Source organism: Condylura cristata, unplaced genomic scaffold, assembly GCF_000260355.1.
Source record: "Condylura cristata isolate star-nosed mole 26May11 unplaced genomic scaffold, ConCri1.0 scaffold00002, whole genome shotgun sequence".
NCBI lineage: Eukaryota > Metazoa > Chordata > Mammalia > Eulipotyphla > Talpidae > Condylura > Condylura cristata.
The window spans coordinates 25,379,110-25,398,080 of record NW_004567103.1 but is presented as its reverse complement, the minus strand read 5'-3'; the positions used below and the strand labels follow the sequence as shown (position 1 = coordinate 25,398,080).

The 18,971-nt window shown below is 36.7% G+C and overlaps 1 protein-coding gene across 2 annotated transcripts in view; it reads right to left on the bottom strand.

Annotated features, from left to right (window-relative positions):
• Positions 1-8,496, bottom strand: part of ORC2 (origin recognition complex, subunit 2) — a 27,068-nt gene extending 18,572 nt beyond the window's left edge. Inside the window, exons 1-5 of one of the 2 annotated variants that reach the window (XM_004674830.2) lie at positions 8,326-8,496; positions 5,669-5,721; positions 4,145-4,248; positions 3,524-3,667; positions 665-754 (exon numbers count right to left, since the gene is read on the bottom strand). In XM_004674830.2, the coding sequence (XP_004674887.1) occupies positions 665-754; positions 3,524-3,667; positions 4,145-4,238 (328 nt within the window). In that variant the 5' untranslated portion in view covers positions 4,239-4,248; positions 5,669-5,721; positions 8,326-8,496. The remainder of the gene's footprint in view (positions 1-664; positions 755-3,523; positions 3,668-4,144; positions 4,249-5,668; positions 5,722-8,325) is intronic. The other variant, XM_012726737.1, reaches the window with a different exon arrangement.
• Between the last annotated feature and the right edge of the window lie 10,475 nt (positions 8,497-18,971).

Below are 18,971 nucleotides of genomic sequence, written 5' to 3'. Positions count from 1 at the left end.
CCGTGGTGTGGCAGACCTCTCCTGTCTCACCCGCTGCTCCCCTCAGCAGTGTACTTCCTTGATCTGCCTGTTCTGGTCCCCGCTCTGTCTCTGGTGAAGCCTCTCGCCTTTCTCTCCCACCTCTGGCTTATACCCCAGCTCTTGTATGCATGAATAAATTCTTTTTTCTTTAAAGGATTAAATTGACAGTAAGTTTTAATGTTGCATGTAATTTATTATAGTCTAGTTTTCTAAAAATCAGTAATTCATATGTAATTAGTATAGGCAGTTAACTTGAATAAGAAATAATGCTAGGGCAGTCTATGTCTAAAAATTTTACATATATAATTTTCTCTGTTTTTCTACATATAGCATAAAACTTTTATTCAATAAAATCAAAGTATCTCTGTAAATAAAGTATCTCTGTAGCATAAATCACTCAATTACTGAAGAAAAATTTGTTGAAAGGAGAAAACAAAACATCCTCCTGTGGGACATTTATACCTAGCTGAGAAATATCTGAGCATGGAAAACAACTTGTGACTTTACGCACATTGATGAAATAAAATGACATCTTTTCAGCATTCTTTCAGGGAATACAACAGGATAACTATGGAGCATATAGTTAAAAATACCATCTTAGAAAGGATTAATAGTGATTACAGAAATCAGAAATGCAACCTACCTAATTTAGCCATCTTCTCAGAGTGTTTTCTATTCTGAAAAGAATAAACTTTATTCCCACCATCTACAGTAGATCCATTTTTTAGGGATTCTGAAAAAAAAAAAGTTACATGCATTTAGGAAAAATGGGCAGCTAATTAGCAGGTAAAAGAAAAAACTGACAAAACTTAAGATTTGTATCTTTTATTATTTTGCAGTAAGGGTTTATTACATATTTACACATAAAATACTTTAAAATAGCTATGTACTACTTATAAAAATTAAAACACAGAAACCAAGTTTATGGAGAAATTGTTACTGCAATTATGTACTTATATGTTTGACATGGAAGCACAATGACTAAAAAAAAAATCTGGTAATTGTTATATAAACTACATTAAAGGAATTAGAAAGAACTGATAGAAGTTAGTAACTTAAACAACTAGCTTCAGATTGAGAATCAGGAACAAAAGAGAAAGCACACTAGCAGATTGCATCCAGTGTCACTAAATGGTCAATTTACTACAATGAAATGAAACTGAAAATTCTAAATCATGTATAATGGCTGTACTACCTTAAAAAAAAATGCAAGCTAAACAAAAAGGTGATGCTCTTCTACCAGCTGACCTCTGGCAAACTCAAAAACAAGCAATTGGTTCTTGTCTGTGACTGGTGTGTACATGTGCACTTACCTGTAAAGCAAAATGCTTAGAGTATGGTTCTAGTTTTTATTTTTTCCTGGTTCCAACATTTTTGTGATTTCCCAGTTAGATGATTGACCAGCTAACAAAGGTTCTAATCACAGTAGCCAAAAAGACCTTTTAATATACATTAAATCTTCTAGTTTTTAAATTACTCAAAATACACAATACCAAAAAATATGAATAAAAAAAATTCACAGAAGTGGCTAATAATATAAGAAAAAAGGTTTAATGATGACAAAGGATCTCAATACAAACTGATATAATCTTCCCAGAAAGTTGACAAAATCTATTCCTTAAACAGATCATATACTTTCAGCCCTCCCTGGTGGCGCAGCAGGTTAAAGCACAGCACTAAGAAGCTTAAGCCACTTTCACATGAGTTCGATCCCCGCCTGCTTGGGAGCCTGCCCAGGAGGAGATCCACATGGCACGGCAGACCTCTCCTGGTCCGCCCACTGCTCCCCTCAGCAGTGTACTTCATTAGTTGGCCTGTTCTGCTCCCCACTCTGTCTCTGGTGAATCCTCTCACCACCCTTGAACCTCTGGCTTGTATCCAAGTTCTATATGAATAAATAAATCTTTAAAAAAAAAATTGCACTTCTAGGGATTTCTTATGAAGAAGAAATCTCCAAGGGTAATCACTACTGCATTAATTACAAAAACAAAAGAAACAATCCAAAATCTAGTAAAGGAAACCATATATTATTTATAAATTAGAATGCAATTATTAGTCAGCTACTAAAATTCTTTCTGTGCAGAGAATAATCTCATATTCCTCATACCCATTAGGATAGCATTAGTTTAAAAAAAATCCAGAAAATAACAGGTGTCAGGGAGGATGTAGAATAATAGGAACCCTTGGGAACCACTGGTAGAGATGTAAGTTAGTTATTTGTATGGGAACAATATGGTGGTACATCAGAAAATAAAAAATCAGAATGACCACATCACCTAGCAATTCCACTTCCAAGAATATATGCAAAGTAATCTGAACCAGGGCGTCCCTGGTGGCTTTCGGGTCAAATCTCAGAGCCATCACTGCAATGGCCTGCCACGACTGCCTGAGTTCAATCCCCAGACAGGGAGTTGACATACACGGTGCAGCAGACCTCTCTGGTCTTGCCCATGTTCCCCCTAGCAATGTTACCTCAGTCAGTCTACTTACTCCTTTCCTCACTCTGTTCCTGGTGAATTCTCTCACCCTCCTACCCCAAATTTGATGGATTAACAGGTTATGAGAATTATTCCAGGCATGTGTGTTGCTTATAAGAAACAACATATACTTCAATAGTAAGTAAAGTGATTAATTAATACAGATGCTGTTGAAAAGTTTTTTCTTTCTTTTTTAACACTTGTTAAAGATTGCTTTTCAAGCAGCAGCTTTCCTGCCTGCCTGTGTATGCCATGTATGTGTATAGGTATAGAGGCAGAAGATACATGCAAAAACTGTTACCAGTTCCATGTTCTTTTAAGCACACATTCTCAACAAGAAAAGTTTTGGTTGAGAAATACTGCTCTAAGACAAAGTTTCAGTGTGCAGAAATTAAGGGTATGGGCTGTGGGTAGGCTAAGATTGGTCCTCTTAGGTTTAAGGATGCAAATCAGGGTTGGGATTGGAATCAAAAGTCTCAAGGCATTTGTCCTTAGTCTGGAGTATTCTCCATTTAGCCAAGTTTGCTCCCAAATATCATTTGCTGTGGGTGCAATATGTGAATAAGGTTGGAAGGACTGAGTTCTTACTATAAATATGTATTACTTTTACAATAAGAAATAATTTTTAAGAAAATGAAAGGCATTTTGGGGGAATAATGTTTTCAGGATCTTCTTAGGCCTACCAGAGGTAGTCAAGAATCCAAAGTTCTATTCACAATATGCCCTAAAAATGTGAACTATTAGGCAGGATGGATTCTTTCAAATGTGTCTCCAATTAGAGTTCTGGAGTTAGATGGCCATATAATATTATGAAGGTATTTAATACAACTGAACCTTAAAAGTGGTGAAGATGATAAAGCTTATGTTATGTGTATAAAAAAAATTGTAAACAAATAATATATATAGCACACCATTGCTTAAACTATTAACTACTTTTATATGTCCTGCAAAGCAAATTTACTAGTAGAAACATGTGTGTATACTTCCCACTCTCCAGAACCCCACTCCCACTCCACCTGAAATACCTTGAACATCTCGTCCTAAAACTTCCACATAGTTCTGATCTTTAAGGACTTCCTGGTCATCTTCCTCCAAATCATATGCTGGCTTCTTTATTAATTTTTTTGTGTTGACCAAAAGCTGAGGTCGATCCTTTTTAAATTTAGTTCCTATAAGAATGTACAAAGAATTAGAACATGATAGATATAATTTAAGTAAATTAGTATATTGTCATTACTTAAAGCTTGGAAAAAATTCAGTGTTTTCTTTTTGATTCAAGTAAGACCATGTTCTACAGTTTATATAACTAAGTTAAGAAAAAACTCTTGACTACCTATTTTCTAGAGTAAAAATAATCATGCATTTTGCCTAAAAATGGGTAGTTATTACTTACTGCTACTATTACTAAAAATTTCATATTAGATCAGGCTTTTAATAAAAGTTTAAATGGAGTAAACTAAAACTTAATTTTATTCAGTCTTATTCAAATACTTTGTGCTACATCTTCAAAATAAAATATTTTATTTGCCAATAAATATTTTTAAAAGGAAGATAATCCATAAGCATTACATAACTTTTCAGTGTTATGTATAATCACTTAGTTATATAATTTGACTGTACTATACAATTGTATAATCACTCAGTACCTCCTTCTCTATCAAGAATGTGATTAAGAACATCATCATCTCCCACAAACTGAACCTCCAGCATCTTGTCTTCTTGTAATTCCACTTTACTCATTACTGCCAACCTAAACAAAAAATTATGTATTCAGGTTAAGTGATGAAAAATTCACACAAACCAAATAAACATTCACATAATGAACACATGCATTTGCATAACTTTTAAAATTTCGTTTACATATGAAAAATACACTGCATTACTGTGCTCATATTCTGTTTCTTTCTTTCTTTTTTTTTTTTTAAAGATTTATTTATTTGTGCATACAGAACTGGAGTACAGGCCAGAGGCTCAGGGGCAGTGAGAGGCTTCACCAGAGACAGAGTGGGGAGCAGAACAGGCAGATCGACGAAGTACACTGCTGAGGGGAGCAGTAGGCGGGTCAGGAGAGGTCTGCCACGCCATGTGGTCACCTCTGGGGCAGGCAGGAATCGAACTCATGCAGATGTGGCTTCAGATTCTCAGTGCTGTGCTTTAACCCGCTGCACCACCAGGGAGGGCCACTCTGTTTCTTTTTCAAAATTTTTTTAAAAGTGTATTTATTTAAGCATAGAATAGCTGAGGTATAGGCCAGAGATGCAGGTGGTAAGAGGGTTCACTAGAGACAGTGGGGAACAGAATAGGCAGTTCCACTGAAATACACTGCTGAGGAGAGCAGTGGGCAAGACAGAAGAGTTTGCTGCTCCATATGGGTCAGCTCCCTGCCAGGGGATCAAACTTATGCTGTGGTGGCTGCAGATAGCTCCAAAGTACTGTCTCTTAACACTTGTGCCACCAGGGAGGCTCCTCTCAAGTTCTGTTTTGGTAATAAGTAACTCAATTCATTTGAAAAACAGAAGAGAGGATCTACGCCTAGATTTGGAAAGAGCCAAAGTCAAATCCAATTAAGGTAACCAAAATGTAATAAAAGGAAAAACAATTTTGCCTATAAAATTCTAACCAATCTATAGGCCATTAAAAGAAATGGGATGGTTAATACACTAAAGTTTAGGAAACAGGTATTCAAACGAAGAATAACAGCTTGGTGAATTTTTTTACTTTTATTTTTAATTTATTTTTACAGGTATATTGAGACAAGGAGAAAAAGAGGAATTAGCATAGTCATAGGTGGGCAGGAGGGAGGCCTGGTGGATTTTAATATCTGTAAAGATATGTAGACAACTGGGGTAAGTCTGTGGTACTTTACTGGTGTACCAAGCCTGGATCAAATAACTTTCAAGCAATTTCCTTTATTACATTGCATGTTTATGAAACAACTTTATGATTATGAATATGGCTTTCTAGGAATTTTGATAACTAAATAGTAAACCTAAGTCTTTCACAATTTTGCAAATCATTTCTTCAATGAACAAATTTCAGTTTGGCAAGCAAAAGCTTGATCAACTCTGGCTAGTTTGCCAAATTGTGGTTCAGAACTTCTAATTTATTAAACGTTGCAAGTTTTCTTGATAACTAACACACTTGAATGACTTGTTTCAATTTTCATTTACCTTTCAAGGTTCTACATATTCTGCAGCTGGGAAATTCAGGTAGACACCTGTAACTGGAAAAAGAATTCAGTCAGGGTTTTCTCATCAGAAAATGAAAGCAACCAAAGATGTTCATGAGTTTTACGAAACACGATGAATAAATTCAGTCCTTATAAAGTCAAAATAATTATGAGGGAGAAGTAAAGAGCAAGAACCACCATTACCATTTTAGTCAAAACCCTAAACACTGAGAAGATCTGGACTGGAGGACTTGGGGGGAAAGTAGGTTGGGTAGGTCAGTTTTGACTGTTCTATATGTATTCTAATTTAATCTTCACATTAATTCTATTAGATTTTTAAGTTGGGTACAGAGACAATATTTCTTCTGTAATTTATACAATCAATGACAAGAGACTATATCCATTAGGACTACCTTTCCAGTTATGATACTGTTCATTATTTTGAATTTGGCTGTATTAGAGAAAAAGTTGAACGCATCTATACAGCATCTGTATAAACTTATGATTTCTTTTCATTTATTTATTTTTAAAGATTTATTTATTTATGCATACAGAACTGGGATACAGGCCAGAGGTTTAGGAGCGGTGAGAGGATTCACCAGAGACAGAGTGGGGAGCAGAACAGGCTGACTGATGCACTCCTGAGGGGAGCAGCAGGCAGATCAGGAGAGGTCTACAGCACCTGTGGGGCGGGTATTGAACTCATGCTGAAGTGGTTTTAGATTCTCAGTGCTGTGCTCTAACCTGCTGCACTACCAGGGAGGGCCCTCTTTCTTTTTATTTTTTTTAAAAATATATATTTTTATATCTATATAAAGTCCTTTTGAAGAGTTGTTTGTCAAGCACTGTTATTAGACAATGTATGCATATATTTGAAGTAATTACAATACATATGTTCAGGTATGTGTGTGTGCACGTGATTTCCCCAATTTATAGAGAGTAAACCAAGGTTGAATATTTTATTCACACAATTAGGAAGTGTATTGGGGTAGAGACCCAAGTTTTATTGGCCCTGGAGTTCCTGATAATTCTATTCCATCACATACTTTTACTGTTATCTTAAATGCTTGTTTTAACCTCTGGAAACAATTTGTAATAGATCTTAATTATTTTCCTACATGGCAATTCATATACCCAAAGACTTCTATTGCTGCTGCAGACTTCCAGTTCATTAAGTTATAAACATCACTTGTTCTACCAACTATACTTTGAAGACCATGGTCAGAATTCAGCATACTCTACATTATTTTAAATTATATATTGTTGTGTTCTACATAGGTTTAGAGCAATGCAATAACCAAATAAAATAAAACAAATGATAAACTCTAAATAACTAATCAGGAGTTTAGTTCAGGAAACTATAAATAAAAGCACAAAATAAAATCAAGCTAAGAATTTTGACTTTGAGCTTCCTGGCAATCAAAGTGAAAGAAATAAAGGTTACTTGTAACCTGTTTCATTAGCAAAAGTTTGGTTGCTCCAACAATTACACAATAAAATGCAAACATATTGTGACCATCAACCCCTTAAAACATTGTCTTGGATGTTTATTTTTAAGTGGATTCTTTTAAAAAAAAGTTAACTACAAGTCAATATAGTAGCACTAAATGTGGTGTATTAACAGCAACAGATTTTTTAGAGACCAAGTAAAGGATTTGTGCAATTTCTAAAAATTTACCATCGTTGTTCATTATTAGACAGTATTTGATTTCTCCCCTCAAATATAGCCCCTAGAGTGGATTTGTGGAATTTTAAAAAGTATAATCTTTGAAAGAGAAAGTGGTATGATCAGCAGCTAAGCAGCAATTGTAGTATCAATAACTCACGACTGATCTTTACACATAGATTCCATAAAAATGTGATCACTGATTGTGTGCCTAGCATCTGAAAGTGCTAATTAAATGTTCCCTATTATTGACACTCTAAACTTTAACTGAACCATTTGGATCTCTTGTCCCGCTTGATGTCACATCTAACACAAAAAGGGCTCATTAAATGATGTCCATTTAACCGTGTAGTGCCACTACACAAAATGCAGAGATGCAGGGTCATGCTCTTTTTCTACAGGCTGCAGATTAAAGAAAATGTAGTGACGCTATCAGGATTTCTACTGTAAAACGAAAATATAACATCATTATTCTTTTAAACTTAAAAAGCTTGACCAGCAAACCCGGTTTATCAACATTTTGCAACCACGCATTGTCCCAGGCTGATTAGTTAACGGGACTCAGGAGGCGTCTCCAGTCTGGGATGACATCAAAGGGGCTCACTCTGGCGGCCGTTCTCTTTCTCCTCCGCCCACACTGAACCTGCTCCTTTCACCAGACAATGACCTCTTTCGTAGGGCACGCTCACAGTTTTCTTTACCAGCACAGGGCTCCTTAAGTCTGTGACGTGCTGGTCACAGACGCTTGCACGAAGGGCCTAACGTGCAGGGCCAGAGACCGTCTGTCACCCCAAGTACTTAAGCACCTGGGCCTGGGTACCCCCGCAGCCTATCAGCCGGCTGCGCCCAGTCGGCGGGTGGTCCCGGTACCCGCCGGGGCGGTGGGGAGCCTGGAGAAGCAGGGGGAGGCAGCCGACCCTGCCCCGATGGCCGAGGGGAGGACCCGCGCGCCCTGGCCAGCCGGCCGCGAGGCCGGGCGCACCTGCACTCACCTCCAGCCCCGGACGAAGTTGCAGGGGAAGGCAGGCTGCCGGGGCGCCCCACCACGCACCGCTAGGTCCGTGCCCGGCGCGGCTCGGGCCACCTCTAACCTGCCGGACACTATCCCGCCGGGGGGGAGCCGGCCTCGGTCCCAGCCGGAGGATACAAAATGCTGTAACCCTAGCCAGAACTGGGTCGCAGGGTCGGGCAGGGGAGGGGAGGCCTGCTGCACACCAAATCTCCCGCCCTACTAGGGGGCGGGGCCCCGAGGAGCCAATCGGAAGCGGATTCGGCTGAGAACGACGGCTCTTCCGGCCAGTCGACGGCGGCCTGTCAGCCCCGCCCGTCAAGAAACCTGAGAAAAACGAATCCCCCAGGCGTCGGGATCGCGGCCTTTACCCCTTCCGTTTCCGGGGAAGGAAGAAGGAAGTGTAGGTTAGAGCTGAGGGTCTTGGGTGCAGCCGGTAGAGTAGGTCTCCTATAGCCTGGGGCAATATTGAAAAGCGTTAGTTGGTTTTTTCTAGATACCGTCTTTTGAGGAAAATGGAGGTGGCGTCTCGTCGTTTTTAAAGAAATATTTTAATTCATTTGGCGTGAAAGGTAGGATCCCATACATCATCTTAAGCGTGTGGGGGTTGACAGCAGGGGAGAAGACCGGAGAATGAGGGACTGGGCGTTGAATTCGGAGATGGGATGAGACAATAATATTAATTGGATAGAGACTGAAGAAATCGAATGAAAGATTTTTATCAAGACTTGAAGAAAAGAGGGAATAGACCTGCTGGTTCATTCTTTTAGTATTCCCCACCAACGATTCATTCATTCATTCATGCTGTGATGTGGGAAGTCCAGTGCGTCCTGGACCAGTCAGGAACAGTTTCCTTGGAGGAAGACATGTCTCACCTGAAACTTGAGGATTGAGTAGATAAAGGAGGAGTAAAAATTTCCGGGCAGAAGATCCAAATCAGTATAGTAAGGTGCATTAAAGTAGTAAGTTCCAAGTGCCGGAGTTACGGTGTTATCACAGTCTGGTTTGGCTCTTGGGGCACTAGTCAGATCACTACTGAAAGATCATCCTGAGTAAAGAGTGAGCATAGGGGAAGGAACAGGAGCCCCACGAAACTGAAAGTGTTTAGGAAATCCAACTGAGGAAGGAATGAAGGAAGCCTAGATACATCTGTATTCCATTTCGATTAGACAGGTGTTAAGAAAACAAGAGAAACTTAATTTTTTCTTCTTTTAAAAATAAATAATTTGGAAAATGAGCAAAGAGAACATGGCCTACTGCTAACAATGAAGTGTTTGGAGAGTTCTTAAGTTGAACATCTAGAAATATTGAATTTTCAATTAACTAAGTTCTTTACTTTTCTCTAACATAAACTCTCTTCCATTTCCCCCCTCAAATCTACACTATAGTTTCTACCGATTCAGATGTTAATAGTGTGGTGAGCTTTGATTCTGCTTTCATGATATATGTGTGAAAAATAGGAAAGTTGCTGTTTTCTATTTAGGTTAATATAAAAAGCTAAAGAGACTATTATTTAGAGATGGGGAATTTAGCTGTGGCTGAAAATTGAGTACGTGGCAACTCCCCCATCTATTCACAGAAAGTTTGGATGAAACATACTTTTCCATAGGGAAACACTGAGGCAAGTTAATTTTTGTGTATTTTAAGGGGATAGAGCAACCAACTAACTGATTGTAGTTTTAAATTTAGGATTTTGCTTCAAAAGTTTTTAACATAATCTGATCAAGCATAAAGAATTGAATGCTTTCTTGAAATGCCACTAAAATGATGGAATAAAAAAAGTATAAACAGATATACAATTAAGAGAGTAGGAAAAGAAGTGAGATAAATTCACAAACTTTTGCAAGATTGTGGTAATTAGGTAAAGCAAAGGAAGGTCAGGCCTGCAAACGAGACACCAATAAGAAGCACAGAACCTGCCACAGTTAGTCTCAGGAATTTGACTGCAAGAACCTCTAACATCAGGAGAGCAGTGTGAAGCTAAAAATTCCACACTGGAGTGGAGGACTGGTTGAAGTCTGAAGCAAGAAACATTACATCACGTATTTCCTGTCCTACTTAACAGAAAACCAGGAGTTTACAATGTAAACCAGAGAATATCATCTAGACTCAATACAACAGTTAGAAATGAGATGAGGCCCTCCCTGGTGGCGCAGCGGGTTAAAGCACAGCACTGAGAATCTGAAGCCACTTCCGCATGAGTTCAAATCCCGACTGCCCCGGAGGAGACCACCTGGCGAGCCAGACCTCTCCTGACCCGCCCGCTGCTCCCCTCAGCAGTGTACTTCGTTGATCTGCCTGTTCTGCTCCCCACTCTGTCTCTGGTGAAGCCTCTCACCGCCCCTGAGCCTCTGGCCTGTACCCCAGTTCTGTATGAATAAATAAATCTTTAAAAAAAAAAAAAAGAAATGAGATGAAAAGTCATCTGAAATTGGGAAAGACTGGACAGATTATGTAGAAGACTAGGAACTTACTTTTGTTTACTCCCAGTACACTGGCAACTAGTCAAATCCCTTGGACATTAAATATAAATTTTCTCTTCAGGAAAACTTAATCAGAAGACAGAAGTCCCCAAATGAAAAAGCTGGTTCACCTCTCCGTCCACATGGAAGTCTACTGATAAGCTTTGTCTTTGTAGCATCACCAAAATTTTGAAGAAAGCTTTGACTCCAAAAGAAAAAGACAGACTGGTGATAGACTACAAACTAAAGAATTATATCACAAAATGTAATTGTAAAAATTATTGAAATTTTATACCCATAAAACAAGGACTATGAAATTAGTAAAACTTAGATTTTTAAGGGAAAAATAATTGTTTTAATTTTTATACTGTAGACTACATGAAGATATCAGCTACACATTTTTCTTCACCAGCAGTCTCATCTGTCAGGACAATGAAGAAAAGCAGAATGTCTTTAATCATTTAGACAACCGAGTTTAAAATGTAAAATTAGGGCTCTTAGCTGGTGGCACAACAGGTTACAGCACCGCATTATGAAGCTCTCCATAGCTACTGCAGCACAAGTTCAATCCCTGGCCAGGGAGCAGACATACATGGCAAGTCAAATCTTTTGCTACTCCCCTCAGAAGTGTACTTCAGTAGAACTGCTTGTTCTCCCCACTCTGGTGAATCCTGTCACCCAAAACACCTCTGTCCTGTACCACAGTACTATAAGCATAAATAAATCTTTTTTAAAAAATGTAAAATTAGGGTCCTCCCTGGTGGCACAATGGGTTGAAGTGCAGCACTACCCAAAGCTTGCTGCAGACGCTTCAGCACAAGTTTGATCCCCAGCCAGAGTGGTGACCCACACTGCAGGCATAGCAGACTTCTCCAGTCTCACTCACTGCTCCCCTCAGCAGTGTACTTCCTCAGTCTGCCTGTTCTGCTCCCCACTGTCTCTGGTGAGTTTTCAAGTTTAATTATTTTCATACTCAAATTATATTTTATGTGATTAATTTAAAGAATATGTTTATTTGTTCACTAACTACTGCATAGATGTCAGTGAGAAATCAAAATTAAACAGCAAGAACCAGGTTTGGCTTTGAACAAGCTAAGAGATGCTTGCATTGATTTGGAAAACTCAGCTTAAGTTGCTGCTTCTCCTCTGGTTCTTTCTCTTTTTTGAATTTTTTGAATGATTGAGTTTATTCATTTAACTTTGAGCATCTTACCTGTACCAGCCCCATTGTGCTCAGCTCTATCTCTTACTCTTAAATAACTTAAATGGTTAGAAATAAATAGATAACTTCGATGAGGTGGACACATAAAGGTCGAATTTGCTTTTGAATTAGTTACGACAGCTACTATAGGCTCAGCTGGTGGATGGAATAGCAGAGGAAAGGCATAAATATGTAATAAACCCTTACTGCAAAAAAAGTGCCTCCATAGGTACTCTCTACCAGAGATTTTTTTTTTTTTGATCAGGAGAAAAAGATGGCATTTTTTAAAAATCTGAGCATCTAGGAGTAAAAGAGAATATGGTAGCCAGGACCTACTTCAGCTCCAGGATTATTTTTTTAACCAGTGATGATGACATCCTCATAAAGCATACAGATTAGTAGCAACAAAAATGGCAGCTTAAGTCTTAAAATTGTACACATTAAATTTTGGAAACAAGTTTTGGAACATAGTCTTCATCACAGAATTTGAGAGCATGCATAAAGCCATTATTTATAACAGTTGTGACTAAGTTATTACTTAAAATCCTGTGCTTACTTTGAGGAAATGGGTCAAGCCTATGTCTGGAGAATTCTCTTGAATATTGGAGAGTATGAAATAAAATTCTTTCAGAATGTCATAGTGGTTTTAGTTCAATATTAAACAAATGATTTGGAACTCGTTTGTGTAAGTCAGCATATATTGCAATAAAAAATGAATGAGCTTAATGTGTATGAGCTTAAACATTGGCTCCTAAAATACCAAAAGTGATTGGTCCTTCATGTGAGTTTTAGTAGTAGTCAGTCCACCTTTTTCTGATACACCTTTTGTGATACAGACTAGAGTTGTGTGTGGGAAGGCTAGGTATATAGATCCTTCACTGTCACTATTTTATTACATAAACTTGCACTGATTTTTCCCTTTATACTTTAAGTTTTGCAAAATGAACATTATTTTTAAAAGATTTATTTATTTATGCATACAGAACTGGGGTACGGGCCAGAGGTGCAGGGATGGCGAGACAGAGTGGGGAGCAGAACAAGCAAGTCAATGAAGTACACTGCTTAGGGGAGCAGCGGGTGAGTCAGAGGAAGTCTACTGCCCTATGTGGGTCACCTCCAGGGCTGGGGATTGATCCCACACTGAAGCGGCTGCTGTCAGCTTGCAGTGCTGCACCTTAACCCCAAACATTACATTTTTAATAAAATTTAAAAACCCTGGTAGCTCACCGGGTTAAAGCACAGCACTAAGAAGCTATCTGCTGCCATTGAAGCATGAGTTCCATCCTAGGATAGGGAGCTGACCCATATGGTGCAGGCAACTTCTCCTGCTTGCCCACTGCTCCTCCCCTCAGCAGTGTATTTCAGTATATCTGCCTGTTCTGCTCCCTACTCTGTCTCTGCTGAATCCTCTCACCACCACCCCCACACACCTCTGACCTGTACCCCAGTTCCTCTATGCATAAAAAAATCTTTTAAAAAAATTAAAAAGTCAAAGCTTTTCAATTAGTTCTTCCAAACTAATGTAGATGCAGTTAAGGAGGAAAAAAAATCACTCTTGGTGTGTTGCCATAAGCTATTCTCCTCTGCAATTGCTAATTTATAATAGCAGTTTTGGTTTAAGGTGCAGTAACCCTTCAATGTTCTTTGTATTCCTTGAATCCAAAATAAAAGGGAAAATAAAATCTTAGTCCTTAGCGAGAAATAGTCATAAGGACAAAAGATACAAAAGAGATTATTCTAGTACACAGAAAACGAGAAGGCCTGGGCAGCATCCTCCATTAAACCCATGTTCCAAGAGAAGGGTAGTGTGTGTTTGGAAAGCACAACGTGCTGGCGAGTGTGACGAAACAGGCACTGGCACGCTGCTAGTGTAAGTGGCACCACAGTACACTGCCCCTCTTTAGAAGAACCGAGGAAAGAAAATTTGCCAACATTTCAGCACTACAAATAGTTGTAACAATTCAGCACTACAAATAGTCGTGCTTCACCTGAGAACTATGTTTAACTGTATCTGAAAAACCATGTAATTAATCATTTCTCCCTTTGCATTTGGCTGCTTTAAAGTTCAGAGACAAATTTGGGTTTCAACAAAAGCAGAAGTGGTGCATATTTTATGAATTATTTCACTCTTGCCTTCATGTTACTTTTTACTTATTTTGTTGTGTTATATGTACTTATATAGACTGCCTTAATTTTATAAGTTGCCTTAATAGGTTGATACATAAATAAATTCAGATGCACATAAAATGACATGCTTTGAAAAAACACAGTGAAGAATCTTTTTTTTTTGTGAAGAACCATTTTAACGTATACAATTTAAGTAAGATATAATTAACTCAGGAAAATCCAGTTAAAAGCCAAATAAAGCTGTATTTTTTATACTGTACAAAAGAAAATTTACATTCATAATGTAACTAGATACATCTAGGGAAAATTACACAGCTCTCAGGAAACACAATGTTTAACATCTTTGATAGGTTTCTGCATTGCAGACTACTAATGGATTTTATACATCTTTATTTACAATAACATAAAATATTTTTCATCTCTGCAGATATTTACAAGGTTAACAGTGACTACATTTCACATTTCAACAATCAACAGCATTAACCAGTTCAGTAAGACAGTTAATATAATGGCTTACATGCACCAATAAATATGATCTTAAATGTGTTTCTTCCTCAGCTCTGAAAAAAATAAAAATTTTCACTAGTCCTAGGTTGAAAGGACATCAGTCAATAGAGATCACATTTTCTTCATGCCGATCCTATTTAAATTTTCACCAGCACTATTTCTGAATACTTGGGAAGTTTATACCAAGCCTTATATTAATGCTGGTTAAAAAGAAAGAGCGAGCGAGCTGATGTATACATTCCACATCACTTTATGAAGCAAACGTGAAAACGGGATATTTCCTGTTTAATTGTCCATGGCGACTCAGACTACATAATGCAAGAGTAATAAAAACCCTTCAGGAGAGCCAACATACAAGAAAAATGGTGGGAAAATAATCTTTGTACCATTTAAACTGTTTCACATAACCTGTTAAATTGAATGTAAAGCCAGCATACATTTTAGTGTAAGCATAAAAAATATTAATGGTAAAGCATTTGATGAACATATTACACATGAAGCACTGAGCATAGCTCAATTCTGGTTGGTAACTTAATCTCCCAAACCAACACTAGTAATTATTAGAAAGCTGGTCTTCTGTTTCCAAGATAGGTAATCAACATATTCATTATGTTTAAACTATGATCTAACATGAAAAAAAAATGCAGTCTGTTTGGAACATTAGCTAACTTATAATTACATTTAATGCTTGAAAAATATCAATAGCTTAAATAAATTCTTTAGTTCTTATTGGTCTATCATTTAAAAAAAGGAGCACTTAGTTTTTTTCAACCTAAGCATGTCGTTCAATAAAGAAAAAGAACACCCAGTGATTACGTACATAAATTATGTAAACAAACATACCACGTTAGGCTATATCATACCTTTTAGAAATTGCCATTGCCCTTTTAAAAAAGATACACTTCTATAATTTGCCTCTCAACTTTGTTTTTAAAAGCCATAATAGTATATCCATTTTAGGAATTTCACCCCTTTTTTCTCAATACTGATATGCAGAATCCTGAATATTGAGTTAAGGATACATGAAAATGTGCCATAGGGAATAACATCTGGATTGAACCTTTACCTTTCTTGCTGACAAAAGAAAAGGGAATCTTACAGGTACTATATATCTAGGCTCCAGATCAAAGGGTCATTTAATGTTTATTCCCTGCAGGGGTAGTAAGCATCCTTTGTGTTAAAGGAACCAACTTAACAGGTCCTTAAAAAATATTTGGTTGGTATATTTTCTTTGGTAAATTTTGTAATCAAAGAAGTTATAAAGAATTTCCTTTGATACAAGTTAACACTGAGTTGCTGATATTCAAATACAGCAAGCCAGAATGATAATTCTATAATGGGGGGTGGATTGTCCAATTAAGTTATCTTTGAAAATAAAATTTCCTTATTAAACCGACATCAGGTACACAGTCTTAAAAAAAAAATACCTCATTTATATTTTAAGCAATACCTTATTTTAAATTTATTTTAAATTAAACAACATTAACCACAGATATTGGATGTGCCTTAACATGTAACATCTCAAAATCCAGAAGCAAAACAGAATCTGCATCTCTGTACTATGCTGCCAGTTATTTCACATCATTCCCAGCTTTCTACTCACTCCTATACTGACCTGTTTGCTCTTGTGTATTTTTCTCATAAGATTAGCAACTAAGACTACAAAAATACTGAAGAGAGTAAACTTACCAAAATTTTGTTTGTGGTCAAAATTTAGAAGGAACTATGTCTACAGTGGCAGACCAGGTTGGGTAACAATGACTCTCTTTCAACTCTAATGTCTTGGGGTTACACCAATTTCTGGCACTGCCAAAAATCAAATATTATTCAAGTGCACATTGGCTGACATTATGAACAGTATTTGCTATATATGTCCCATGCCAGTACACTAGGTACACAACTGCAAGGTACACAATGGAGGTAATCTTAAATTTTATATCTTTCTCAACTTGACACCTTGGTCAAAAGAAAAAAAATGTACCAATCCGGTGACACATTAAGATTCAACTAACACTGTTAACAATTTTACATTGCATTCTATCATCCTAAATAAACTGACATTCTAATTTTCTAGAGTTGAAACAACCACTAATTTCTAGTTGGGTTTCAAACAATTAGACAGGTTTTAAACTAAACTGTTTCTAAAAAGGAATTTTAAAAAAGTTAAAGTATTATAAATAAATGTCTCAACCAAAATAGTGATTTGAAACATGGCAATAATTATTCAATTTGAAAGATAAAATCTCATGTTCAGATTTTTTAATATAGCCATAAAATAGAAAATGCTCTAAATCTGGTGTGACCTATTAAACTTCTTACAAACTGAAAAATAAATGTGTAACTGAATACTGATTTAAAAGAAAACAAACATAAAACTTGTAGTCCAAGCAGAAATAGATCCTTGTTGCCAGTGTTTACAGTGTACATAAAGGCAGGTAGTATTTTTTTAAATTTCCAAATAGACATTCAGAGAATTAAATGATACAACTTTGTCAATAACAACTCAAAAATGAACCCATATACACACTGTACAAAGATTTCACTAAAATATCACAAAAATAGTGCAAACAAAACAATCTGGAAGAAGTTAGTCTTGGTGTTCCAGTGTTTAGTAAATAACTAAAAATATTAAGTAGAATTTGAGAATATAGGTTGGAAACACTGAACTTATATAGCTGAAAGACATTTTATATCTTTAAATTAAATTAAATCCTGGTCATCATTCCATTATAAAATTATAGGACTCATCTTATAAACCTTTAGGAAATATTGCTAGTGTTTACTTCCTCTTTTGACATTAGAAGTTAATGGAATCAAATTTAATCTTTACAATACTCCATTGTGCAATACAATTTAACTTGCCACCTAGGTGGTTATAAAAACTGGCTGACCAAATATTACTTTAAAAAAGCTAGAGACATTGATCAAAAGATTTTCACATGGTTAAATAAATCCTCAGAAATATAATCAACTATAAAGTGGCAGCATACAACTGTCATCTGGCTGAAAATATTAAGGCATAAACTAGAGTAAGTAAAATGTATCTATCATCCTCTTATCTGTGATAGATACATCGAGATTTCCAACATTTCCATCTGTTTACTACTCTTGTTTCTGGACTTAACACTTTTGTTAATGTACTACATTCACCAACTACTAGAACTGTAAAAAATACATACACAAATATAGTGTTACATATCACACATGGATTTGATGGGAGACAGGAGCTTGGTTCTGGCTCTGCTTCATAGTTATGTGGTCTTGATTGTGTCACAAAATTTGAGCCTCAGTTTCCTGAGGATGGAACATGATGGGGGCAAGTGCTGGAATACTATCTAGATTATCTCCAGGGTCTCTTCTAGCACAAAAAATCTCACTCTATGATGACAACAGGCACAGAAGAGTAACTGGGAGAATAAGGGTGGTGACGGGAGGCCAGAATTTCAAAATTGCAACCATTTCTCCCCCACCTCAGCTTCTAAAGTATTTCCATATTTAAAAATCTTGTCGCTAAGATGGCTGTGCACTTTATATTCCAGCTTGCTTTCTAGTTATTTATTTTAAATTGATGTCACAGACTTCCTCAAAACCCTTAGGTATTTCTTAATACAAACTGGCATGAATGTCATCAAATTGTTTTATTATAGAAAACAAGTATTTTCTCCCTAACTAGTTTTTCATAAATGAAAGGACTTCTTAAAATGGAAATCAGCAAGAATATACTTTGCCATAAAGTTAGCAAGTACACAACAAATTGTTAAATGATAAAGTATGAGGTTGCTGGCATTTATTTTTAACAGCTGCTGGATAGCTTAAACTATTTTCAAAACATTTTAAAATTAAATGTCAATAAATAATGCAAATGAATATCAAATCTCTTAGAAAATGTGACTTATGGTTTAAACTAATTCATTCCACCATGCATAGGAAAACTATTTTAAGATTTGAATTAAATAAAGATGCCTCACTAGGGTCAAATCACATCACTTAGAAGACCAACACAAATGTTACAGGGTCCTGAAATATTAATGGGTATATATATACATACAAAATATACATGTGTACATGTACAGATAAACAAAGTCCTCTGAGTTGAAAGTTTTTCAAAGCCAACATTTTAGTATATAAACTAAGATTTCTATCAAATCAAATGGAGATCTTACATTTATCACAACTACTGCTGTACTTTGGTATTATCTGATATTTGTGCTTTAAGATCGTGCTAGATTTCTATGCCAATAATGCACAATGTGCTAAATTAAAAACAACCCTTCAGTATTCCAAACCAGGCATTTCTACCACCATAAAGCAATCAACCTCCAGTCATAGGCA